Consider the following 27,074-nt stretch of genomic DNA (forward strand, 5'->3'; position numbering starts at 1 on the left):
TTCTACAACCTCATAAATGATCAAACAATAATCAAAAGTATACATGATGTTAGTAAAGTCACCCTATTTCCTCTAGTTAAAAATCATGAAGGCAGCCAAAGCAACTACATTTACTATGTTCTAAAGAGTTGAGAGTTGCAAGGACAGGCTAACCTTTAAGGTCACAGTAGCTATATTTTTGCCATAGCAGGATAGCCTTTAGGGTCACAGTAATTATAACAGGATAACCTTTAGCGTCCCAGTAACAGGATAGCTTTTAGGGTCCCAGTAGCTATATTTTTTGGCATAGCAATTTCAACCCATACTCCCATCACTTCCATTAGTTTGTGAAACTCTTATCAGGCCATTTCCCAGAAAGCATGCTAACTGTTTGGGCCAGATTGCAGGGCAATGGGTAGGCACACAATAAGGTGTCTGGAAACAGCATGGGCTTAATTGTACTCCTGTGCGCAGTTAAAGGCCCACTCACCAAGACATTATCAGTAACATTAACTTTTAAGCTCATGTTGGTTGTAAAAGCCATCTCACAGGGGCAAACTATGCCTAATAGATTGCAAGATTCTTAGTGGAGTGGTTGAGTGTCCATGCAAACGGGGTGAGACTGCGTCAAGATAGTCAGAGAGAAATCTGCCGGGCCCTGCCAAACAGCTGGAAGCTCCCCCGGGCCCTGCCAAGCAGGGGAGCTGTTCTCTTCACACCTTCATGTCATTCACACCTACTGCACGGACCCCAGCAGCTCCTCCCTCCACGTTCTATACCCCGAGCCCCTGCCTGGGGTCAAGTACATGCAGAAATCCTCAGGCTCACTCTGTTTTTCTGGGCACGAGTCCCAGTTCCTGCATTCACCTGCTGCCACCACCCCCAGGCTCCCTGAAATCCCACACCCCGAGGCCCCCAGCCTACCAGTGCTGGCAGAAGCCAGGTGCTCTACCACAGGTAACTTCTACTTACTGCTAAAGCTTCCCTAAGGTGTGGCCATCCGCATGAATTTTCTCATCCTTTACAGGTTCGGCTCCTCTTTATAACCTACACTCTCGTTAAAATGAACACCCCCAGGGATGCAGTGGGAGCCGGCATGGGGAGAGTTGATGTCCTTGTGACTTACTGATGCGACACAACTGTCCAGGATGGACCTGGCCATGCTGGTGTTTAGTAAATAGCAGTGGTCCCTGTCTTTCCATCTGTGTGGCTACCAAGGTTACTGAGCTGGATGGCAGCCCTTTCTCCCTGCATCCTAGAGTGGAGGAGCAGAATGGTTAGGGAACCTGGGAGTCTGACAGCCCTGGGTTAAGTCCTCCCTTGTGGATGTGTGGCCTAGGGCGGGTCACCTCTGTTCCTTGGGCTCTGTTCCCTTCTCTATGAAATGATGTCTAAAGACCAAACAGAAAACTCTAGTCCATGGAGTCCTGGGATAGATACAAGACAGAAATGCCTGTTCCAGGGCCAGGCCCCAAGTAAGCAAATCAGAGATGGTGGTCCCCATAGCCACCCACTGCCACCACTGCTTAGTCTTGTGTTTCACACTCAGGAATGTTTGCTGGCTCACTGAAGTCAGCAGGCGAGAACAATGTGTTTTTCCTTCTCAGCAAGGAACGTTGTGAGGTAACTTGGGCCAGCATGCAGAGAAAGCCAGACCAGAGAACTTTCCCACTGACTTGTAAGGACAGGTGCCCCTTCCGACAGCATGAGACACATTCACATTTGAGGTTGTGGGCTTGGGGAAAAGGCAGGACAGGTCGCCACAGGGCACGAGGCTTCAACATCCAAATATCCAGGCAACCTGAAAGACCTCAGAGGGGTGTGTGGCAGGTCCTCTGTGGTAAAGGACTGGTTCTTGATAAGCCAGGGGAGAAGGCACTGGAATGCCTGGTATTTGACATGTTCATGTCCTAGAACCTGACTGCTGGGGGTGTGTGGTGGGACCCCTGTTCGTCCTGTGCCCATGGTGCCGCCAGGGGAGGATTCTCTCCCTCGGAGGCTTCTAGACACAGACCAGTCTTTCTTGCCTGTGGCCTTGTGATTTTTATAAAACTTAGACTTTTGTTTCTTATCATCTTGGCTGGGATGGCTTATGAATATCACACACACGAGTATTAGAAGGGAAGTGTTTTATAAATGGAGGCAGCCCCAGCAAAAGGGCTCACTCGGTGAGCACCTCCTCGAGGGCTTCACTTTCTCCTTCGGCAGTCGACTCAGCGGCCGCCCTCTCGCCCGGGCCTTCGCTCGTGCTGTGGGGAACAGAGCAGGCCACTTTTCCTCTCTGCCCGCCCCGTTTGTCCCGTTAGGTAACGTGGGGAAGGCAGTCTGTCATTCACCTTGCGCCTCTCACTAAAACGAAAATTGCTTCCTTGTCGGAAGTTTCATTATGTAACTTTTGAACCAATTGTTTCTGGCTCATTACCCGGCGGGGTTTGTGCTCAGCCCTCAGCCAGTGCAGCCACCTCACCAAGAAGCCCACCTAGGAAAATGCAGTAGGTTCAGCACCCCTAGGAATGGGGGGGGAGGGAATGCATATTTTGCCCCTCCTCCCGCCACTCCTTCCCTCCTACTGAGCCATGTGTGAGCCGTATGTGGGTATGGATAAACCATGGCTGGGCTGAAACATCCGACAGCAAGAACCAGCTTGGGTTGAAGGCCAGTCAGGAAAAGCCACAGTTCCTGCTATGACAGGAGGTGGACTGAGTAGGGTTGGCTCATGGACCCACTGGTAAGCGTGAAACCTGGCATTGGGAGAGGTTCTGATGGAGGAGCCTGGGCAACTCCTCTGGCAGGACACAGACCCGGCAGGTAAGCGCAAGAAATATGATAGGAAACAGCCCAGAACAGGCCATGGAAAGTTACCCACTGGCATACAATTGGCAGGGGTTGGGGAAGACCAGGCTGAATCTGTTCACATCATCCACTGGCAAATCCAAGCACCAGTGTGTGTCGAGCCAGGTTTGGTTGCAACAATGACTTAGTGCACAATATGGAATGCCAGGGTGAGGTTGCCCATACCGGAAGGGACCGCAGCACCCAACCAGCGTGAGAACAAGGAAAGAAATGGGCAGAGCTGGCAGGGGAATAAGGGAGGGTTCCTTTGCTGGACAGCTTCTCCCTCAGGAGAGCGTAGGCTGGGATGGGGGCAGACCAGATTAGGTAGGGCTACCACACTTGTGCGCCCCATGTGGACTAGATCAGGGAAAAGCCGGGCTGGGCTGATTATTCCTACTGGTGCAAACAAAATTAGAGTGGGCGAGGGTTGTTTGGGCTTAGCCACAGCATCAGCTGGAATCTGGGAGTGGGAGAGGCCTGGGAGGGAAATAGTGGGCTCATCCCTCTTGGGTTACCACTTCCATGGGAGAACATAAAACTAAGACAGCGGCTGGGGTAGAATGGGGTGTGGGACAGACTGGATTACTGCTACACATACTGGCAAACCAGGGTAGGGGGCGGGCCTGGTGGGGGTTAGTGTGGGTCGCTCCAACTAGGCTGCAGCTCCCACTGGTTTATGTGAGGGCCAAGTATGTGCTGGGCAGAATGAGGCTGGACTGCAACACCCATTGGTTCCAGTGGAAGTCGGGAGTGAAAACAGAACCAACCCAGCAATTACAACCACCAGCTGATTAGGGCGATGGACTGTGCCGGGCCCTGTACTTGCTAGCACATACAAGAAGTGTCTTTGGAGATCTTCCTAATCTAAATGCTGGACTCAGAACCCTAACGAAGAAAAGAGAGAAGACAGAACAGGTCAAAAAACCATCTCAGCTATGATGGACTATGTCAATCAGTGGATTTTTTCAAAGACCTCATAGTGCTTGGAGTGGCAAGATTGGCAGCGATTCATAACTGTTGCAATATCAAAACCACCTAAGCAAGAATCTCAGAACATGCCCTACATCCGGGACCTGGGGAGGGTGGGAAATTGGGTGGGCCTTCTCCCTTAATGCCCCCCCTTTAAACATGAAGGAAACAATAGGGAAAAAATAGTAGTCTTATCCACTTTCCTGTAGCCCTTGAACCTTCTTACCCTAACTATGTAAAGATTGTCAAAATAAATAAATAAAAAAGAAAAGAAAAAGGATGTTCTAGAAACTTAAGTGAATCGTTGTCCTTACCCCAACGAGACAGGCTCCCGTTATTAAGATCACCACTGCCACAGTGACAGATATTGCCATGATGAGTGTTTTGTTAAGGCTGTATCTTGGGACTTCTTTGAGCTAAAAGAGCAATGAAGAGAGTTCAAATAAAGAGAGCATGAACACTTAACTATTCCAGCCCGTATTCTTCCAGGTGAGTGGCTTGTAGGATCTTCAAGACCACATAAGATCCAATGTTACACGATCTGATTATCACACGGGTACTCTACAGTTCATCTAGCTTGTCAGGTCTGCTTCATTCTCTAAAGGAGCAAAGTGGGAAATTGCCACCTTGGCCGAAGTTACGTGCCCAATGCAAGATATGGACTGGGAGCCCCTGCTCTTCCTCCTTGGGGCTTTAATGACACTTCCTGAGCGACAGGAAAGGGCAGCTCTCTGGTCTCGTGGCCGTCCTCACCTCACTTGGCTCGATCATTCCTGCATCAGTCTGGCCTCCTGGGCTCTCGCTGATGTCGTCCTCTTCTTCCCAGCGGTCTGTGTCCCATTCTGCCTTGGCCGTCACTTGTTGCCGCTCACTGAGGAGCTTCATGAGGAAGCTCGTTCTGGAGATGAGCTTGGCACAGGACAGCTGCACCTGGGGGTCCGCACAGTCCATCTGCAGAGTCCTGATAACTACTAAAATGAAGTTTCTTAACATTATTGGGGATGAGGGACCAAAGCTGCTGGTTCAGTTGCCTTTCCAATTGGTCCCCCGGGGATGACTGCAAGGGGTAAGTAATGCCTGTGGGCATGGAGGGGATGGATGCCCCTGCCCATGTTAGGGTTCCCCCATTACATTTGCTCAGTGACCACTACTGAGTTGGGGGCAATCTCGGGGGAACCAGCGGCCAATGGATGCCCCTGGACTGCGCTGGCAGGGGGAGATTCTTCTGGCACAGCCATGCTGTCTTTCAAAGTGTTTCCTAAGTCATTTCCTGCAGCAAGGCTGGCTTCAAGAATGTCTTCTGGAGGAGGAACTGGAAGAGCCATCGCTTCTGGAGAAGGAAAATCCTGAGAACTCGGGTCTCCAGAAGAGGGAGAAGGCTCTCGGGCAGGGGAATCAATGAGACTCTGTAGGGCAAGGAACGCAGGCCTCTTTACAGAGTTCCATGTGTGGATGGAATTCTTCCTTCTCAACTTCAGTCTCCGTTTGGCTTTGGGGGTTTTGAACACTGGAGCAAGATCAATGTTATTGAAATGGCAATCTGTGTTTGGTTCTGCTGTCTCTGCCTTTTTTGCTCACATTTTTGCTATAAATATGTCAATTAGCCTTTTCTCTGGCTCAGGGAGAGACTTTGCACGGGCCGCAGCAGATGGCCTGCCCGCGATGTACTTCTTCAGGAAAGAGGGAGGCTCTCTGTGAGTGGGGGCCCTGGGTAGAAGGAGTTGGCCCCCAGGTGCCAGGGCCTCTGGGCCACATGAAGCTCCTGCGCTCCCCAGCCGGCCTTGCACGGTGCCCTCCACCAGGGGGCGCGCGTTCTCTCTCCTCCCGATTGTCTCCCGCTGCTGCCTTTTCCTCAGGCCCTTTGGCCCCCGGCTGATGTGCTGTGATCCGGTACTTTCTAACTTCCTTAGGAAGAATAGTCGTTTTGCTTTCAGATCTAACGGAGGCTGCATCAGCACGACAGCTTTTTTGGTGTTTTTAACCTCATCATCCCTTTTTTGTTCAATTGCAGAGTGTATCAAATTTTCCAGAAAGTGGATCTTTCTCATTTTACGTTGGTTAGGTTTTAAGGAGAAGTCTTTTGGATTGTTTTTCAAGTGATCCACAGATCTATCTTCTTCTTGTGGACTGGAAAAGAGCAATTTAATGAAGGGTAGTAACACTGACGCTACGTCTTCTAGATCGCTGGCTGAGAAATAACGCAGCATGTAATTTAGTGAACTGATAACAACACCTTTTGCATTCAAGTCTAGCTGCTCATTCATAGAGTCTATCAAGCTTATGTTTCTCTGAATTGTCCATGTCTGAATCAATAACTAATTCCGTGCTACTGTTCCTCTTCCGGGCCTGCAGTATCTTCAGGAATTCCGCTTTGGGATTCCCCGTCGTTGGTTCTGGTTCTGTCAGAAAGGACGAGAATGCTTTCGTTACCAGGAAACTGAGTGTCAGTGTACAGACATACATCCCCAGCAGTTTAGGCTCGGAGTCACCAAGATTTGGTTGCCACATAGGAAGAAAAATTAACCCAAGCTTAAGTCTATGAAATGGCAGCAACAGAAAGGAAGGAAAAAGTGATTTTTAAAAAGAGTGTCATCAGAAGAGTCCTGAGTATGAAAAAGCAGTCACTGTTTAGGGTTGTTCCTTGTCTCCCCAGTGGCCAACTGCCCAGCACCCAGTCCGAGCCCACGGCTGGGAGACGGTCTCCATGCAGCTGGCCCCTGTGGAAGGGCCTGCCTCAGACACATCCTGCACCGTCCTGCCTCAGACACCAGGGGGCACAAGGCTTCCTCTGGCTCCCTCTCCAGCGACCTTGCCTTCTTGCTGCTGTCAACAGGTGACCATGGCCAGACACATTCACACGAGGGGAGTGAAGGCACAGATGCTAAAACAGGGGCCTACTCCTCCTCTGGATGTGTCCTTTTCCACCGAGGCAACAGTTACTTGGTCCCTGCTCAATGTTTCCTAGCCCTTACCACAGAAGGTTCCTCATACAGAAAACTACCACATCCACCCTGGTTCTTTAAATATGGCCAGGGGTCTGGGATGTAGGTGGAGTGGTCTGTGGGTTGCTAGGTGGTACGTATGCACAGATTGTTCTGTGAGCTCTCTGCGGTGGTAGCAGTGTCTGGGCAAATGTTGCTCAATGCTTTAAAATGTAAAAGGGAAAGAGGCTGGAGCCCTGGTGTGGTAGCCTAGTGGCTAAATTCCTCAGCCAGTATGCGCCAGGATCCCGTATGGGCACCAGCTCGTATCCCAGGTATTCCACTTCTCATTTAGCTCCCTGCTTGTTGCCTGGGAATGTAGTCAAGGATAGCCCAAACCCTTGGGACCCTGTACCCAGGTGGGAGACTAGAAGAAACTCATGGCTCCTGGCTTCAGATCAACTCAGTTCTGGCCATGGCTTCCACTTGGGGAGCAATCCAGTGGATAGAAGTTTTTCTCTCTTTCTCCCTTTCTCATTGTAAATCTGAGTTTCCAATAAAAATAAATCTTTTTTTTTTAAAAGATTTTATTTTTATTATTTTTTTTATTGGAAAGGCGGATATACAAAGAGGAGAGACAGAGAGGAAGATCTTCCATCCGATGATTCACTCCCCAAGTGAGCTCAACGGCCGATGCTATGCCGGTCCGAAGCCAGGAGCCTCTTCCGGGTCTCCCACGCGGGTGCAGGGTCCCAAAGCTTTGGGCCGTCCTCGACTGCTTTCCCAGGCCACAGGCAGGGAGCTGGAAGGGAAGCGGGGCTGCCGGGATTAGAACCGGCGCCCATATGGGATCCTGGGCATGCAAGGCGAGGACCTTAACCACTTGCGCCACCGCGCCGGGCCCAATAAATCTTTTTTTTTTTAAAAAAAAGGAAAGAAGCTGCTTTTGTAGATGCCTGTTTTTGCTTTCATTTCTAGTATTTCCAGCTTGACTTGGGGAAGCCTTCAAGCTTCCAAGTGCAGGAAGGTCAAGTGTGCTGTTGTGTGGCGGGGCTTCTCTCCCAGACCCTGCTGTGAAACCGAGAGGAGGAGGTGAGCGTCATGAGAAAGACGGAACATGAGTGCGTGCAGAGTCCACGGCGGACAGAAGACCGGGTGTCTGGCTTCGCCCCTTCATGCCTCCGTCTTGTTCCTGCTCTCTGAGTCCATTAAACTGTTTGTTCTGCGCCCTCTTGGAGAGAAGGGGTTAATAGGTGGAAAAGACAAACAACACTGTTTGTCATCCAGTAGTGTGCTAAGTCCTGGACCCTGACAGAGATGTGCATCCAAGCTCTGGGGAGAATGGACCCTGACAGAGATGTGGAACAGAGCAGTCCTGTCTGGAATCCCAACACTAGTGGGACTTCAGGTTAGTCGGTGGAGTTTAGTTACTTGGCGGGACTTCACATACCCGGAAAACCACAGCAAAGTCCCTGGGTGACTGCCCGATGAGAAGCCTGAGCCTCGGAGCAGGTTCAGCATTGGCTGTCTACTGGTGGATGGCATTCCGCTCCATCAGAGGAGCCAGGCAGCCACGCCTGTCTCGGACCACAAACTCCCAGGCTCAGAATCAAGTAGTGGCACTTGTGTTCTTTTCCACAATTGCAAAACAAAGCCAACAACAATGTTGTACACCTGTTCTCCAGGGCAGAGGCACCGGAGGCCTGCTGTGTATAAAAGCAGGCTACACACTGTGGTGCAGTGCACAAATGAGTGCTCATGGAGGCAAAGCACCAAGCTGAGGGCACAGTGCACCGTGTGGCCCTCAGCGCTAATTCCTTCCCTTCCATTTCTTTCCTGCGATTCTTTATGCACAAGGAACAGTCAGAGCATCAAATTTCCTGTCAGTCACTGGGGGCCGGATGTTCATTGAGAGAGTAGTTCAGAAACTGAGAGTTTTAATCTGAATGAATGAACTAAAATAGTTACATAATAACTTTAAGCATTTATCCCTAATTTACAAATAAGAAATTAAAATCACCAGGCATCTCAGACTCACCACAAGATCGAGTGTTTGTCAGACATTCATTGCGACAGTGCAGTTTGACTGTCTTGCAGACAGCCTCAATGTCCTTTTTAAATTGGCAGAGGCAGCAGGCCATGGGGTTCGGTAAGATCCTGTTAAAAGGAAACACAGAAAATTCAGCTAATAATTAAGGGATTACCTGAGTAGGTCAAGAGGCAGGCCAAGGCTGTGAAAAAGGTAATCTTGAGATGTGGCATCAGGCTATGTGGCTGGGAACCTGATGACCAAGTGCTGCTCTTAAATGTTGCAAATATGGGAAGGATGCAGAGGTGCCCAACAGAAAGGTAAGCAAGGCAGGGGGTGTGGTGTGCTCGGGATAAAGGTGACAGGGGCTGGAAGCGAGTGCCACTGGTCAGTACTGTCACTCAGGAGTATCTCCTCCCAGCTCACAAGTCTCACTCTGGGATAATGTCAGACTTGTGAGAAGGAGTCAGAGCCCCCAGCCTTGGGAGTGCCTTTCTCATCTGCTGTTCGAAGGATCTAATATTAGAAATTACTCTAGCTGCAGAAAAGACTGACTCTAGCAAGAAAGATACAGAGTAAAAGGATCTCTCAGTCAATGCTGGGGTTTACAGTTTGCCAGGGGTGGGCATTTGGCCTAATGGTGAATATGTTGCTTAGCAACCCACATTCCATGCACCTGGGTTTGAATCCTGTCTCCCCTTCCTCCAGTGAACACCCTGGGAGGTGTCAGGTAAAGCGTAATAAATACTCAGAAGTAGAATAGCTGGAACATATGGTAGGTCTTAAAGTTCTTTATGACACTCTGAAACTAATTTGATTAAAAGCTTTTCTTGAGATGTATTTTAAAAAATTATTTGAAAGGTAGAGAGAAAAACAGACAGAAATGTTCCATGAGCTGGTTCACTCCAAATATCTACCTCAGTCAGGGCTGGCCAGGCTGACGTCGGGAGCCCAGAACTCAACTTGGGTCTCCCCCATAGGAGGCAAGAACCCAAGAACTTGGGCCATCAGCTATTGCCTCCCCGGGTGCACATTAGCAGGAAGCCAGAGTTGGAAATGAATCCGGCACTTGAATCCAATCACTTTGATGCGAGTATGCGTGTCCTGGTGGTGGCTTACTGCTGCTCTCGTAACAGCTTCATTTGGGATAGCCAAAAATGGAAAGAACCCAAGTGTCCGGCTGCAGATGAGTGGATAAATGATACTGAGTTCACATAAGGAGATGTTGTTCCACTAGAAAAAGAAATGAGTTATTTCAACAGACAACAGTGGAGTCTTAATCATATTACATAAATAAAGATGATGAGAAAGAGTGCATAGTGTATAAGTCCATTCATATAAAATTATAGAAAATGCATATGATAGTAACAGAAAGATGCTGAGACTTACACAGGCACCGGGGAGAGCAAGAGTGATGGAACAGAAGGATTCCAGAGATACAAGGACCTGTTGATGTGGTAGACATCCGGAGTTGGGTGATGACTTCATTGTATATACATATATCTATACCTTTTTATGGTCTCAGTTATGCTTTCATCTCTGGCATTATTGTGAAACTGTCTGAAGGAAGAAGGAAGGGAAGGCGGGAAGAAGAGAATAAGGAAGGGAAGAAGACAGGCTACTCCAAATCCATGAGACAGGTATACGGGCAACCATTATATTCTGTCAAGTTTGAATTTGTAAAAATATTTACTTGAGTGTGTGGAGAGACAGGGACAGAATTAAGCAGAGGAGAGAGCAGAATTCAAGGAAAAGATGTCCGAAGCTCCCTGGAGTCGGAGAAACCGAGGCAACTTTCACACAGGCAAGAGAGAACCTGGAAGAACTCTCAGGATGGCAACCTGCCGCTTGAGCTTGTGGAGACGGATACCAGGATACCATCCGGGACAGGCAAGGACTCAGTAAAAACCTGGTGAGTCATGAACCGACGCAGGGAAGACACCAGCAGGAGCCTTAGCCTGCCCATAAGAGACAGAGGGAGTCAGGAGGACTCTCAGAGCAGGACACTGGTGGGATTAAAAAAATGGCCCAACGAGGAAGCTATAGGCACAGATATGAGCAGCCTCTCCCAGAGGAGGGAACGGCATTGGGGAAAGGCTAGTTGAAGTGAAGGGTGCAGGTCGGAGACACAGTCGGCAAGGCCTGAGACCACCCCCACCCAAGGTTTCTCAGACTTGGGCCACCCAGAGGGATGCCAGAATCCCCCAACACAGAGATGTGGGAGCCCCCAGGGTCAGAGGTTTCTCTCAGTGACCCAGCAGTGTAAGAGCAGACTCCAAAAGTGCATGAGGGTAGGTCAGTGCCAATACCCAGCAGACCGCAGGAGAACCCAGCGGTGCAGGTACAAATTCCAGGGCAAACCAAAGCCACATAACCCCGAGCCGGCGCTTGCCCATTGGAGATGAGGGAAGGCGTGGTGCACCCCAGAGTGTGGAGATCCCAGCCACTGATTGCACACTGTGTAGCAGAGGCCGGGTCATTTCCACTCTGGGCAACTGCACAGCGGGCAGAGGCTGTGAAGGCGCTTGGCAGCAGGGGCTTGCACACAGAACTGGAATTTGCAGGCTTTCTGTTGCAAAGCTCCACACCCTGCTTGAAGCTGGGAAACGCAAATGAGGAGAGTGAAAGCACTGGTCGCCCACAAGGTGGCAGCAGCTGACAAACATCCTAGTTACCTGGCTGCCTGAGAGGCCTCACAACCCACAGGACAGCTGACAGATACGGTGCTCCCAGAAACCCCCAAAGCACACCAGAGCTAAAATCTCAAAATGACAAGAAAGCACAAAACAGTGGGAAGAAGTACCAGAAAAACTATTCAAATGAAAGAGTCAGCACTCCCCCCAAAAATAACCTGTCTCAGAGTTGCAAGACAAAGACATTGAGGAACTACCTGAAAAGGAACATTAAAAAATGAACATGAAACTCTTCATAGACAATGAGAAGTGTGGGGAAGAGCTCAAAGAGTTCTCACAGAAATTAAACGGGTCCAAAATGAAATTTCAGAACTGAAAAATATGGCAGCAAACTTGACAACAGATTCAGTGCTGCAGAGGAAAGAATTTCAGAACAGAAGGTAACCAAAATGAGAATACACAACAGAGAAGAAAATGAAAACCTGGGAATAAACTTAACAAAGGATGTGGAAGATCTCCGTGAGGAAAACTACAAAACGTTAAGAGACTTCAAAACAGTGGAGAAAAATATGTTCCTGGATGGGCAAAGTCAACATCATCAAAATGTCCACACTCCCAAAAGCAAAATATGCATTCAACACAATTCCAATCAAAATACCAATAACATTCTTCACAGAGCTGGAAAAGATGATACAAAGGTTCATTTGGAAACACAAAAAAAACACGAATAGCCCGAACCATCCTGAAGAATAAGAGCCTAGCGGGAGGGATCACATCCCAGATCTTTGGACATTATTATAGGGTGGTAGTTATCAAAACAGCCTGGTACTGGCACAGAAACAGAGTGGTAGTTCAATGGAGCAGAATAGAAAATCCAGAAGGGAAGCCACACATGCACAACTATCTAATCTTCAACAAGAAACCAGAAAACAGGGCCCGGCGTGGTGGCGCAAGTGGTAAAGGTCCTCACCTTGCACGCCCGGGATCCCATATGGGCGCCGGTTCTATCCCGGCAGCCCCGCTTCCCTTCCAGCTCCTTGCTTGTGGCTCGGGAAAGCAGTCGAGGACGGCCCAAAGCTTTGGGAACCTGCACCCGCGTGAGAGACCTGGAAGAGGCTCCTGGCTTCGGATCGGCATAGTATCGGCCCGTTGAGCTCACTTGGGGAGTGAATCATTGGACGGAAGATCTTCCTCTCTGTCTCTCCTCTCTGTATATCCGCCTTTCCAATGAAAAAATAATAAAAATAAATTGTAAAAAAAAAAAAAAAAGAAACCAGAAAACAATCTGGGAAAAAGGCAGGTCTCTTCAATAGATGCTGTTGGGACAACTGGGAATACTCTGCAAGACCCACACCTTTCACCACACACGAAGATCAAACCTAAATGGATAAAATCTAAATCTACACCCAGAAACCATCAAACTTTTGGAAGAAAAAGTTGGAAATACTCTACAAGATATAGGTGTATGTACTGACTTCCTAGAAAAATCATCAAAAGCAAAGGAAGCCAAGACCAAAATAAACAAATGGGACCTACATTAAGCTAAGATGCTTCTGCACAGCAAAGGAAACAGTCAACAAAGTAAAACGGCAACCAACAGAGTGGGAGAAGATCTCTGCACGTTACACAGCAGACAAAGGGCTACTTTCCTGAATATACAAAGAACTCCAGAACAATAATGCAAACCAACCAGTCAAGAAACGGGCAGGGGGAAATGGGCAGACCTTTACAAAGGAACAAATTCAAATGGCTAACAGACACATGAAGAAATGCTCAAGCTCTCTGGCAATAGGGGAAATTCCAATTAAAAACAACACTGAGGTTCCACTTAACACCGGAAAGAATTGCCCGCATGCAGAAAACTACCAACACCACCTGCTGGCAAGGTTGCGGAGAAAAAGGAACCCTACTTCCACTGCTGGTGGGAATGCAGGCTGGTGCAGCCACTGTGGAAGTCAGTATGGAGAACACTCAGGCAATTAAAAATCCACCTACCATATGACCCAGCAATACCACTACTACTAGGAATATATCCAAAAGACTTGTTACATGAGAAAGCAACACACACGCCAATGTTCACTGCAGCACAAGCTACTATTGCAAGAACATGGAAACAACCTAAACGCCCACTAACAGTGGACTGGATAAAAAACTGTGGTTCATCTACACTATGCAGTACTACTTGGGTATTAAAAAAATGAAATAAAATATTTTGTGGACAAATGGGCCAAACTAGAGACCATTATGCTAAGGGAAATGAGTCAATCCCAAAAGGTCAGGTATCATATATTTGCTCTAATATAGTATGATGTCAAATCTAGGGATATTATATGTGAATCTTACTCTATGTCACTTCATACTTACCTGTACCTTGTGTAATAGGATCTTCACTCAATCTTAGCCAAAAGGTGGAGAAGCGATTGTGTAATAAGATCTTGTGATGTAATCCATTAATCAAACATCCATAAGAGACTGATTATTTATAATTAAAAAAATACAGTGGTAAAATATTTACTTGACAAGTAGAGTGTTAGAGACAGACACACACATACCACAGGAGAGAGAGAGGAAGAGAGTTAATCTTCCATCCTCCGATGGGGCTGGGCCAGGCTGAAGCCAGGAGCCAGGAGCTCCATCTGAGTCTCCTACCCCCGGCTCTTTAGTCTTCTTCTGTTGCCTTCCCAATCACATTAGTAGAAAACTGGGTTAGAGCAGAGAAGCCAGGATTCAAACCAGCACTCCTAAGCTGCTGTGCCACAACCCTGGGCCCCCATGTAGGTATGAATTTTCTCACAACAAAATCTTGCAGCGAAAGATAGCCAAGCTGATTGTCTTATGAGTTAAGGCTTCCTGCAGGCAGTTTCAGGGAGAGAACAGCAGTCTCTAACTGCTGTGCCACACTGCCCACTCACTATAAAATAAATTGGAATGGAAACACACAGATTGCAACCAGAAGAGGAGCAATCACAACTCCCATAACCTGCTGGTGACAATGCAAATAGCACTGTCACTTTAGGAAACAGTTGAACAGTTTCTTAAGGAGGAAAAAATGCAGTTATAGTAGTTGCTGCAGCAATCCTAGCCTTGTGTTTATCCCCTAAGAAGGGAAAACATGTTTACACAAAGGTCTGCCTAGGAGTGCTTTTAGCAGCTTTATTCATTATTGCAAAAATTGAGAAAGTCCAGATATGCAAACTGATGAGTGACTGAAACAAACTGGCCTATTCACACAACTGGGACATTGCTCAGCAACAGCACTGCTGGAGCCAACGGCAGGGCAAAGCGTGATCTCACACAGATTGTGCTCAAACAAGCCCAACACTAAAGCCTACTACATACACTGCATGACTTACAAGACGCTGATGAGGGCCTATCACAACGGCTCAATTGCCTGATTCACCTCCTCCAAGCACCAGTTGCTCTAAGGCAGCCATCTCATGTCCTGGCGGCTCCACTTCCCATCCACCTCCCTGTTACAGCCTGAGAAGACAGCAGAGGATGGCACAAAGTCTTGGGATCCTGCACCCACATGGGAGACTCAGAAGAAGCTCCTGGCTCTTGTCTTCAGATCGGCTCAGTTCTGATCATTGCAGCCACTTCAGGAGTGAACCATTGAATAGATTTTTGTCTCTCCCTCTCTGTATATCTGCTATTAAATAAAAATAAATCTTTCTAACATAAAAAAAAAAACCAACTCAGCAATGTTGAAAAGGCAAAAGCAACAGGTGTCTGGGTTGGAAAGGGTTGACTGCAAAGGGTCCAGAGGGCCCATTTTGGCATGTCAGAGGCAATCTAGTAGGAATTTAGTGATGATTTTATAACGACACAATGATGAAATTTATCACACTGCATACTTAAAAGTTTTATTATGTGCAAATTGTCCCTGAATAAGTCTGATGTAAGAAAGCAATTAAATCTTCAAAATGACAAAAGCATAAGCCTAAGAGAACAACTTACAGTTTTTCCAGTTTGAGAGTCTTCATGAGGATGCTCTCAACCGTGCTGATTGACACCTGTGTTCTTCCGAGGTCTCTGAGAAAGCCCAACAGTCATGATGTGAACCCCGAGAGAAAGATGATTTCAAGGAGCAAAATCGAATAAAATTGAAATGAAACAAAAAACTAAGATACTTTAAAAAGTAAAAAGAGTTAAGAGCATGCAGTTGCATTAACTTTTGGCTACTCTATAAAACAAGACAGCTTAAGGGTTTGTCAGGGCAGATCCTTCCAGGAAGTTCTCATTGAAGAAATTCAAGTACTCTGCACTGTCAAGTCAGTGACCTTGGCACTGAAGGACAGAACCTGCACCGTTTGGTTTGTTGCCATTATCTTCCTTTTCATTTGCCTATTTCACCCCTTGGTTACTTGATATCTTTTCACCTGCTTTGTGTTTCTACATGTGTCTGAATATGCTCAACAACACTGTCTGCTGGGGCTCTTACACATTGTACATCTTTCCTTAATCCAGGAGCCCAGCTCAACTTAAAACTGCAACTTTTAGCCTCAATGCAAAATACTTAAATTTTGATCAAAGTAAAAACAAGGAGTATAAGTCACCCCATGATTCATGAGGTTTATTTTTCATACTTACAGATATTTTAATGCTGGCAAATTAAAAAGATAGGGATCTTCGACAGTTGTCAATGGATTCTGATCAAGATTTCTGACGATGGGATAAAAATTATACACTTCTTCTCTATGTACAAACATGTGCAAAAGTTTATATACATATACATATATATATGACAGAGAATTTGTAAATTAAAAAAAAAACAACAATTTTATGGGTCTGCCCAGTGGCCTGGTAACTGAAGTCCTTGGCTTGATCATGCTGGGATCCCATACGGACACTGGTTCTAATCCTGGCAGCCCCGCTTCCCATCCGGCTCCATGCTTGTGGCCTGAGAGGGCAGTGAAGGATGGCCCAAGGCTTGGGACCCTGCACCACATGAATGGAGGGAGGGAGGAGGCCATACAGCCAGGATCTGCAACAACTGTTGGTCCACTCACTCCCAGCACATCTTAAACCCCTCCCTCGAATGCAAATAGAACTGTGGAATCATGAGCCACAGGTCAGGCTTGGAAGAAAATCTCCATCTCGAATCTCAATTCCCCAGGCCGTGGACCATCACAGAATTGTTAAGCAGGGAGGGAATAAAACTGCAACATTTCATTCAAATGTGCCCAGGATGTAACGAAATCAGGCTAGAGCAGAGCTTTCCTGTTACTTTCCACAGCTTAAAATAAACACCGCCTTTGCTACTTCAAAAGTTCCCTTGCCCACAGATGGTTTACAACTTCACTTGTCAAAACACACCACGAGCTGGGTGACTGTGTTGGATCTTCAGTTGTTCTTTCTGCTTTATCATTTAGAAGAAAGTGACCCTGAGAAAGCACCAGCACCTCGGCTCCCCAGACTGAGCAGCAATCCCAGTTAAATCCCGGCTGGAATCTCAAGGAGCACTGGGAATCCGAGCAGCACTGTGGGGACTCTGGCAGCAGTGCTAACTGGATAGTATTTGCTTGCTATGCTCTCTTGCCCAAGGCCAAGATCAGCACTAGGAAAAGCAGAGCACGTCAGCTGTCACACAAAGTCCTGAGCCTCAATGCACCTTGGTGTCCTCATTTGAAAAAAAAAAAGAGTGGAACTTAAGCCGTACTTTGCAGAGTTTGTTCATGACTTACACTCAGCTAAAGATAACTATATACATTTTACATATACACAGCTCTTTAATATATTTATCTTGTATTTCACTTACACGACATGCAAAAAATGCATTCCATGCCATGCCTGAAATGTGCCAAAACTCACTTCTGTGAGTAAATTGCAACCAAGATTTCTGTGAAAAGACACAAATTAAGAAGAAAGTTACTCTTTTAGAACCTTCACCTTTCAGCAGTGATCCTAATTTGTACAGATGAAACATCGCCTCCACACACTCAAGGCTTCCCAGTTGGAAGACTCTGGCTTCTGACTTCACACTTTCACATTTACACAGGCGGTGCATTAGGTACACCAAACCACACGCGACAAATACTTGTGCTCAGCGATTTTCATTTCCTCTCCCCAAAACAAGGCTTCACAACTTGAGCACCTTAGACGTTTGGGCTGGGTGATTCTTCATTGTGGAGGTCTGTGCTGCACATGGCAGTTGTTCTAGAACAACTCACGGCAGGTGCTTTCGCAGCACCCTGACTTTGGCCCAAAATATCTCTGGAGACTAGAAAGATTTGCTACATAATTCTAGCTAACTTTCTACAAGTAGAATTATAATGATATTGCAAAATATAATTGACTACCAAGGGGGGTTACGATTAAGACTTACTGTAATTCCAAAGATGACATTATAACTTACATAGACATCAAAAAGGGGAATGATTCAAATGTACGTCTTTCAATAAACTGTATTTTATTACAAGATAAATCCCTAGGAAAAGAAAAAAAATGTCTATTAGATCTCATGAGTAGGAATGAACAGAATTTGTATTTCTTAATGTTGAATATGCAGTTTTTGTCTAAACTTTGGGCATCTGTTTGAACATTCCAGAGCTCCTAATCAGACTTATAACCTCTCCTAACAGTCTCACTGTCTGGGTTTTTATAAATAAAATATGCAGCATGGCTATAGCTCTTGATAAGACTCTGAAGGGAAAATTTCCTGGCAGCAAGAGATACGATCAGATGACCTTTGGTAGTCTCATCAAATTCAAGATAATGAGATCAAAGTTTGCATCTCTATTTGTAATTTCTAATATTCAGACGAATATTCTACTTTTATACCTTCCTGGTGTGGTTCTCTTTTTGGAACTAGTTCAGTTCCAGAATAAATCAGAGAACCTTTCAAATCATTTGAAGGGAAGTTACTCCTCAGATGAATTCATCATTTTGAATCAATTCAGAATTATATTATCCTTAGTAGGAATTCTTTTCTGATTTCACGTCATCTTGACATTGCATAAAAGCAGATTTGTTTCAGTTGCACAGTGGCAGCAGAACAGAAAACAACATGGAACTGGATTCTTGTTGGAAAACACTCACTTGTGACCAGTTACATGGATCCCAGCTTGCCTCACTTTTCACCCGCATGGCTGCCAACTGCCCGCTGTGGCTGTCTCCATCTCTAGTCTCTCTTCTGGAACTCTCCAGAAGTGGTTCTCAAACACTGGCTTCAACTAGGCACTGAAGATGCAAATTCTCGGCCCGGATCTAGAACTCAATCAGGAACTCGGCAGGGCTGGGGTGGTAGAGACAGAACCTAGTTCTGCAAGCCCCTGGGTGACGTGGATGCAGGCTCGGCTTTGCTTCAGAGCGCTGCCAGGAACACGTAGCTCTCCTGGCTGGTGACTTTTGCATGACAGTCAAAGCCCTGGAGGCTTTCCTCCGTGGACTCCACAGGTACTCACGGCATTCCTCAGACACTCTCCTGTGTTTTGCCCTTCTCTCACTTTCCTTCTGCGGTCTGAGGGTATCGCCCCACACTGTCCTCCCAATGATGCCCAGTGGCTCTACACAGTGTCCTTCCAATGATGCCCTGTTTAACCAATATCACTCTCGCGACAGCCCCCTGATCCAACTTGGAGTCTCTTTTCCCTGTTCTGTTCTCCAGAAACAATGTGCACATCATGTCTGTGCCCTTTTCTTTTCCACATTGTTACCCTTGCCTCTCCCCTTCCTTCAAAGCATAAACACCTTGAAAGCACGGACTTGGCCTTGCTCATGCGCACTGCTTACCATGTTTCCACCTGGCTCATGGAAACAAAGCACACTCAGATACTTAGGAAATAAAGGAATAGCTAAGGAGTGAGTGAACGGAAGGAGGAACTAGTTTTTTTTTCTTTTAATTTTTTTTTTTCTAAATCACTAGTGTTTAAGGAATGTGGTTGCATTACTCCACTGACCCTCTGCAGTGTGTTGTCATCGACCTGTTTGTTGGATCATGTTTGATTTCTGTGCGTGTTTCCCCTGCAAGCGATCTTGCAGCTCCTAGGAGGGTAGGAAGCCTGCCTTACACATTTTAGAGCCTCAAACTAGACTAAGTGCTTAGCATTCTCTTTCAGTTATGAAAAATGATGGCATTTTAAAAAAGGATGACAATATAGATGCCGACAGAGAATAACTAGCTTGCAAAGGACTTCCCACTAAAGGCAAGGAAGGGCCTGTTGTACTGGACAGTTATTATCTCTTCTGTTTTTCTCCAGATCAGGTCTATAAGGTTTGGGAGTCCAGAAGAAAAAGATGGAAGCAATTGTCCCCTTCAGGCCTAGAGAGCTTGGTCATTCAAAGGATTATTGTTAGTGTCAGATAAGGCTGTTTCTACCCACTGTCCTTCAGCTGTATAAATTGGAAAGAAGAATCTATTTCCTAAGAGTAGCAATAATCGGCCTAATAAAGATGCATGGCATTCGGAGCCCATTGTGGTATAGTAGGTAAAACAGCCCTGCCATGCCAACATCCCAGTTGGGCCCTGGTTTGAGTTCACTGCTCCACTTTCCATCTACATTCCTGCTCTGTGCCTGGAAAGGCAGTGGAAGATGGCCAAATCCTTGGCATTCCTCCCCCTGGCCAACCCCTCCAAATACCCAGCTATTACGCTTGAAGAATTCAAAATGAATAGTATGGATTCAATGCATGAGACCCTATACATACTTACAGAATTGTTATTTTAATACTAGAAGAAACTTCAGAGATTATTGAAACACCTTATTCATTTGATAGAAAACAACTAAAATCTCAGAAATAAATGTGCTTAACTAACTTACAAGTGCTGCAGGGATAGCAGGCCTTCAAATGAATCCTTATGTAATTCAAATAATTTTCGCTGAGAATCCTGGATCAAAATGAAGAATAACAACAAATTTTATTCAGGAATAACTCTGTTATTTCCTCAGGAACCCTCAGTAGGGTGTCACTTAAATGCAAGTTAGACCTCTCTCCCTTTCTCTGTAACTCTGGGTTTCAAGTAAAACAATTACATCTTTTTTTTAAAAAAAAAAAAAAAAAAAGGCCCACATATTGCACTAGTTTTCCTGTATCTAAATTATGTACAGAAAAATATAAGGTCTGGAGCAATGTACATCACAGTCACAGCAGCTTACTTCAGGGATGGAATGTTACACTACAAGAAGATTTTTACTGTATCAGTTTTTAGTCTCTTAAGAACATAATCATGGAGCCCAGCATGAAAGCTCAATGGTTAAATCCTCACCTTGTAAGAGCTGGGATCCAATGTGGGCACCAGTGCACGTCCCGGCTGCTCCACTTTCCATCCAACTCCCTACCTGAGGGCCTGGAAGAGCAGTAGAAGATGGCCTAAAGCCTTAGGACCCTGAACCCATAAGAGAGAGCCAGAAGAGGCTCTTGGCTCCTGGCTTTGAAACCCCTGTAGCTGAATTCAAGGTTGTTCATTTAATATCTTTCATTGCTTTGTAAGTCAGTTCTTTGCAGCCAAACTGTCTACTAACCCTTGCTGATTCCAATGGTCACGGGTAACAGGTCAGGCAGTCAGGATGCTGGCATCCCATACATATGGATACCGGTTTGATTACCAGCTTCTCCATTTCCTGTCCAGCTCCCCACTAATGTGCCTGGGAATACAGTGGAAAATGGCTCAAGTGCTTGGGCCCCTGAACCCACACAGGAGACCCAGGAGAAGCTCTTGCTCCTTACCTTTGGCCTGGCTCAGCCCCAGCCATTGTGGCAATATGAGGAGTAAAGCAGCAGAAGTAAGATCACTTTTTCTAGACCTCTCTTCTTGCTGTAATTCTGCCTTTCCAGTAAATCTAATTTTTTTTTTAAGAGAAGGAGAAGGAAAGGTGACAAGAAAAATGTCACAATAGGAAGTCAGGAAATACAGGTTGAGTCAGGAAGAAGGCCCAGCAAGGTATTGAGCAAAAGGTTACTGTGACAGACAAGATCTAGAGAACTCTGAGGAAGGGTAGTTCTTACAAGATGGTGAAGGTGTCATCGTGGGCACTGAAGGATCCTGGCACAGGCACTTGGTGGAGCTTCTGCTGCAGCTGACTGGCACATGACAGCGTCTCCTTTTTGCAGGTACAGAGCTCGCAGATGTCCGTGCTGTTGGGGGTGCTTTCTTTTGGCTCAATGAAAGTCGTTAGCCGGGTAGCATATTCAGCAGCATTGACTTCAGGATATGAAGCTTGAAATTGCCCTGGAGGTGGAGCTGTAGTCTTCAGGATTTTAGAAGGGTCAACTTCTGGAGCAGGGACTGGAGCTTTGATACACTCCAACTCTGAAGGCTGACTCGTGACTCGGGAATCTGAAGGCTGACCCACGACACGGCACAACACGGGTGATGTTGCTATAGTTACAAAATCACTAGTTGGCTCTGGTGGCCAAGTTAAGAGTAACTGGAATAGTTGTAGGCTTGACCTCTGTAGATAAATTGAGAGGATTGCCTGTGACTTGCTGAGTCTGGCTCCGGTCTGTATATGTAGGTGGCACCTCAGAATGCCTTGGAGGTGCTGCTGCTGTAGTCTCCAGGGCTGTAGACTGTTCAGTCAGTGTGGTGGGTGCTGGGGTTCTGAGAATTTCTGTCTCCAGAGCTTGAACTGTGACACTGACCGGCACTATATGCTGAGTTGGAGCTACAACCTCCAATGGAGGCTCTGGAGGCTGAGCTGAGGTCTCCTGCAGGGCTGGAGATGATTCAGCCTCCGCAATTCTGGATTGAAAAGCCACTCAATATCAAATGCCTGAACTGTGACTTCAGTCAGGTTTGGATGCTGCGTCTGAACCAGCTCTGCCTGTGGAAGTGTCACCTCAGGGACAGCTGGAGGTGGTGTTTTGGCATTCCTTGGGGGCTGTAGAATGTTCGACCTCCACAGCAGGACTCGGGTTTAGATGCTGAGTCAGAATTGTATCTGGACTCATTCCTGTAGGTTCTTTCAGGGCAGTTGCATGCTCAGCCTCTGCAGTGGGTTCTGGACCATTGGTAGGTGGTAGGTTCAAGGTCTGATCTGTGACACTGGGTGTCACTGGAGGTTGAGGTGGAGTTGGCATTGGAACAGCCACCTCTTGCAGCACTGGAGGTTGAGCTCCCACCTCTGTAGATGGCTCTGTAAGCTGCACAGGGGTCTCCTGAGTGGTTGGAGCCTGGTCAACCTCTGTATTGAGTTCTGGAATTGGGGTATTTCCCAGGTCCCAGTGTGCAACTGTGAATTTGGGCAGGGCTGCATGGTTAGTCTGGACCTGGTCTGGATGTGAAATCTCTCTCTCGGAGTCTAGAGGTGTTGTGATCTTCAGGGCTGTAGAATGTTCAGCCTCCACACTGGGTCCTGGAGTTATGGTCAGCTCCAACTTCAAAGGCTGAAATGTTGCGATACTGGGTGACATTTGATACGGAGCCTGCTCCTGAACTGGTTTGGGGACTGTTGCCTCCTTATGCCCTTGTAATGTAGGTAAAATTTTTGAGGTGGCTCTGGAGGTTGGGTTAGGGGCTCCTCTGCCTTCGATGAAAGGCCATCCTCCACAGTAGGAGGTGGAGTCAGGTGATATATTTGGGGTTGGGTTTTGGAACCCACAGTCATTTCTGAATGCTGAGCTGAGACTTTCAGCCATGGTGGCGATGGAAGGGTGACGTGAAAGGTCTATAGGGGTTTATTTGGAGATTTCCATCCTGTAGGGATAGGCTCTATCTCCTTAGGGGAAGCTGCAGTCTCATCCATGGTCTCTGGCTCAACTGCAGAAGGTAAGGCTAGGTAAGGCTCAACCTCTGAAGGGGAAGTTGAGGTGACTTCAAGATGTACCGGTGTCTCTATAGTTGTGGGAAATGTTAAGTGGTCCCCTCTGGACAGGACTGCAAGGTCAAGCAATGAAAGTGTTGTTGAGGTCGCTTCTCGGCCTTTTGGCTAAGATCAAGTGTAGTACCTGTTCTTATCAGTTCAATATCTGATACATCCTCTATCTGAGGACAATATATTAAATGGATTTTTGGAGCCTGGAGTTGGAACAGGAGCTTGCTCCGTCCACTCGGCGCATCGACCTGGTATTGCAGAAAGTGTCGTTGAGGTGTCTGGCAGGGGCTCAAGAGCTCCTTGTGCTTGAGCACCCACAATGGGCTTTTGAGAAAAGACCTGTTTATCAATTTCGTCAGCTTGATCAGCTACAGGAGACTCATCCTTTGCAGGGGTGGTTGGTGGTGGCTGAGCTGTGACTATCTGATGGTCCATCGGGGGCTCCCCCAGCTCAGTGTTCCCCAAGGCCTGAGCTGAAGCTTCCTGTCATCTTGAAGTTACACCCTCGGTCATGGTCTCTGCAGGGTTAACAGACACACTGTTAACATCTGGCAATGTTCAAAACTGACCTTCGTGGGCACCTTCATGAGGAACTGTCGCCTCATGAGACTCTGCAGGTGGAGATTTCACTTCTTCGGTCTCCGACACCGGAGCTGGGGCTTCCTGCTGGGCTGGAGACAGTCTGATTTCCTCAGATGAGGGCTCCTCTTCCTGAGGTACCACCTCCGGCGAAGGCATAGACCCAACCTCTTCAATAGCTTCTGGAGGCGCAGCTGGGGCCTCAGGCTGAGCTTAAGCATTGTGCTTTATTGGCAAGCCATCTTCTGCATTTGCTTGCATTGTGATGGTATTCTGCAAATGTGCAGGTTTAGCAGCCATACTGGGCAAGTCCGTGTGTTGTTGCCAGTGGTGGCGAGCTGAAGGTACGAATATTTCGTCCTGGTGCTCTGGAGGCTGAACTGTGTCTTCTTCAGGCAGGCTTTTAGAAGGTTCACCAGGTCCAGTGGACTCGGATGGCTGAGCAAACTGTTCCTGCTGGCCTGGAGAGGGTTCTGCCACCACTGAAGGGTCAGCTCCTGAGTTAGCTGCTTCAGCTGGGTGGGAGGAGATGTGACCTCCACAGAAGGACTTTGTGTCTGAGCTGGGGTCACCTGGTGGCCTGGAAGAGATTCTGTTCCCAGAGAGGGGCCTGGAGCAGGAGGAATGGGGCCACTTGCTGGCCTAGAGAAGGTTCCACCTCCACTGAAGGCTCAGCATACTATGCAGCTTCCTCTTGATTACCCACAGAAGGGCCTGGAGTCTGAGCTGGAGCCTCTTGTGAGATTGAGGGAGGGGATTCCTCTTCCAAGATCCCTGCAGGCTGAACTGGGGCCTGCAGCTGGCCCAGGGTACTTTGAGCTTCATCTACTGGCTGTATCGTGATCGAAAGTGTAGGTCTCCCTGTGATGCTGGACAAGGTTGAAGGCAGCGGTGGACGTGGAACATGGATCTCATTATTTATGAGCTGCTAAACCTCCACTGAAGGCTCTGCACCCGGAGCCTGCTCCTCCTGCTTGCTGGCAGAAGGCTCTGAACACACAGAAGCACCTGGACTGCGAGATGAGGCCATCTGTTGGCCTAGGGAAGGCTCCCCCTCCACTGAAGGCTCTGTACCCGGAGCCTGCTCCTCCCGCTTGCTGGCAGAAGGCTCAATATCTACAGGAGGGCCAGGAGTCTGAGCTGGAGCCTCTTTGTGGGCTTGAGGGAGTGGATTCTTCTTCCAAGATCCCCGCATCCTGAACTGGGGCCTGCAGCTGGCCCTGAGTACCTTGAATTTCATCTGCTTGTATCGTGATCGAAAGTGTCACATCTATAGGTATCTCTGTGATGCTGGACAAGGTTGAAGGCAGCAGTGGACCTGGAACATTGATTTCGCTCTGCACAAGCTGTCGGACAGCTTCCTCAGCAGCAGAGATCTGAATTGGAGACCCCTGCAGCACTGGAGAAGGTGTAGTCTCCTTGAGAGCCTGTGGAACCTGGGCCAGGCCTTCTTTCTGGAGCAAAGAGAGCTGGCCCTGCTCAAGAGTCTCGGGGCTTTGAGGAATGTCCTCCGGCTGCAGCTCAGATGGTTCTGCTGCATCAAAGGGCTCCAGGAGCTCACCTGGATGCTCCTCCACTTTGAAGTCATCTAGAATATTCGTAGACCCCAGGTTGTCAAAGCCACTGGGGTCTGTATGGGGTGTCAGTTGTACTGAGCAACTCATCTGGTCGATCCATGGACTGGGTAGACCAGGCCTCAGGAGTCAGCTGGACCAAGTCCTGGTCCCACTCCTGAGGAGGAGTTGCCTGTACTGACCCCAAAACCAGTATAAGCCATAGGCTCATGTTGGTGGTGGGCAGGAAGGGGTCTGGGTTTTTTGTAAGCAGTAGATCAAACTACCAAGGGAAGTGCAATCCACCTTGTTCAAAGGTGCAAAGCAATATGGGAGTCCCTTGGCACCTGTTGCTTAGCAACCTTGCCTTCTGCCCCGCCCTTTACTTATGACATCTTCATTACACAGCCTTTGCTGGTCTCTGCTGCTCTGAACTTGGGCGCCTTTTTCTCACAGTCACTGCTGCCCTTCTCCTGCAGGAAAGACAGCTGTTCCCACCACATCCCTCTATCCCCATGGCAAGGCGGGCTGAGGATCACAAGCCCAAGTGGCCCTAGGACACTAGCAGACCATTTAGTGGGGGAAGGGAGGCAGAGCTTCCCAAGGAAGTCACAAGGCCCGGCTTCTTGGAGTATTCAGAATGGCTAGTCGGAATCTGGTAGCCAGAACTCTGCCTCCTCTTGAGTTGAAATCCAAGAGATGCTCTTTCTCTCACCAGAGCCAGCTAGGAAAGGGGCAGAATGCTTCTTGTGGCTACTTACTTAAGTGTGTCCACTTCCTCTAGAGCCTCAGTATCCTTTCTGTCCACGTTTGATCATTCACTCACTCCATTTCGTAGGAATTACCATGAAATCAGGGACGACTCCCAAGATTTTTGTAGGAGGGATTTGGGATGAATAGGCAATGTAGAGGAGAGAGTTTAAATGATTCACCCTTTAAATTGGCTTAGGAGCACTTGCCCCATGGCACCCTGAAAAAGTACTGCTTTTCAGAGAAGACACCTGCGGTGTTAAATCAGCAAGTTTAAGAAGTTTCTTAAAATTCTGGGGGATGAGGACCCACTGACTTCTTCCAGAGCCTTCCTACACTGTTCATTGTCTGGCACAGCCCCTAGCACAGAACCTCCAGAGTGAGGGCTTCATCTTCCTCCCAGTGCCAAGCATGTGGTTTGGCACATGCTGATTTCTAAATTGTTTTCTCTTTGAAACTTAAAATACTATTTATTTGGGAGGAAGAGAGAGCTCTCACTCATTGGCTCAGTTTCCACAAGCCCACTGTGACTGACACAAGGCCCGCTAAGCCGGGAGCCACAAACTCAACCCAGGTCTTCCGTGTAGGTGGTAGAAACCCAACTACCCAACTTCTCACTTCCACCTCCAAGGGTCTACATTAGCAAGCAGCTAGATTCAGGAGCAGAGCTGGGCATTGAAACCAGGCACTTGAACATGGGAAGTGGGCATCTCAGCCAGCATTTTAACTGCTGGGGTAAATGCCCCACCCTCACAGTTCTATTTGTTTTCAATTTGTTCTTTTTTTTTTTTTTGAGAGAGAGATAAACACAGAGGGAAACAGATCAAGAGCTCCATCCAGTCTTTCTGAGTTCTAATTCCTTCCCCCCACCCCCTTTTTCAAAATAATAATCTATAGGCCCGGGGCAATTGTCTAGTGGGTAAAGTTCCTGCCTTGCATATAAAAGCATCTCATTTAGGCAATGCTTTGTGTCCCGGCTGCTTCACTTCCCATCCAGCTCCCAGCCTGTGGCCTGGGAAAGCACTGGAGGACGGCCCAAAGCCCTGGGACCCTGGAAGAGGCTCACGGCTCCT

General features: G+C 47.5%; 1 protein-coding gene and 1 non-coding gene across 2 annotated transcripts; one reads left to right on the forward strand and one right to left on the reverse strand.

The window, feature by feature from the left end:
- Positions 1 to 4,058: 4,058 nt before the first annotated feature.
- On the reverse strand, positions 4,059 to 25,362 carry LOC121162398 (leucine-rich repeat-containing protein 37B-like). The gene is given in 14 exon segments (XM_040989383.1): positions 4,059 to 4,199; positions 4,537 to 4,774; positions 4,776 to 4,880; positions 6,086 to 6,182; positions 8,743 to 8,861; positions 15,324 to 15,398; positions 15,957 to 16,028; positions 17,125 to 17,205; positions 17,722 to 17,793; positions 20,126 to 20,193; positions 21,362 to 21,534; positions 23,689 to 23,880; positions 24,773 to 24,814; positions 24,927 to 25,362. Coding segments are annotated over 14 exon segments (1,902 nt in total). The 3' UTR covers positions 4,059 to 4,067.
- Positions 23,214 to 23,404, forward strand: LOC121162685. The gene has a single exon (XR_005884825.1). It is a non-coding gene; the product is annotated as a U2 spliceosomal RNA (small nuclear RNA).
- Positions 25,363 to 27,074: the final 1,712 nt, after the last annotated feature.

The sequence above is a fragment of the Ochotona curzoniae genome, unplaced genomic scaffold (assembly GCF_017591425.1).
Source record: "Ochotona curzoniae isolate NIBS_2020 unplaced genomic scaffold, NIBS_Ocur_1.0 contig_523, whole genome shotgun sequence".
Taxonomy (NCBI): domain Eukaryota; kingdom Metazoa; phylum Chordata; class Mammalia; order Lagomorpha; family Ochotonidae; genus Ochotona; species Ochotona curzoniae.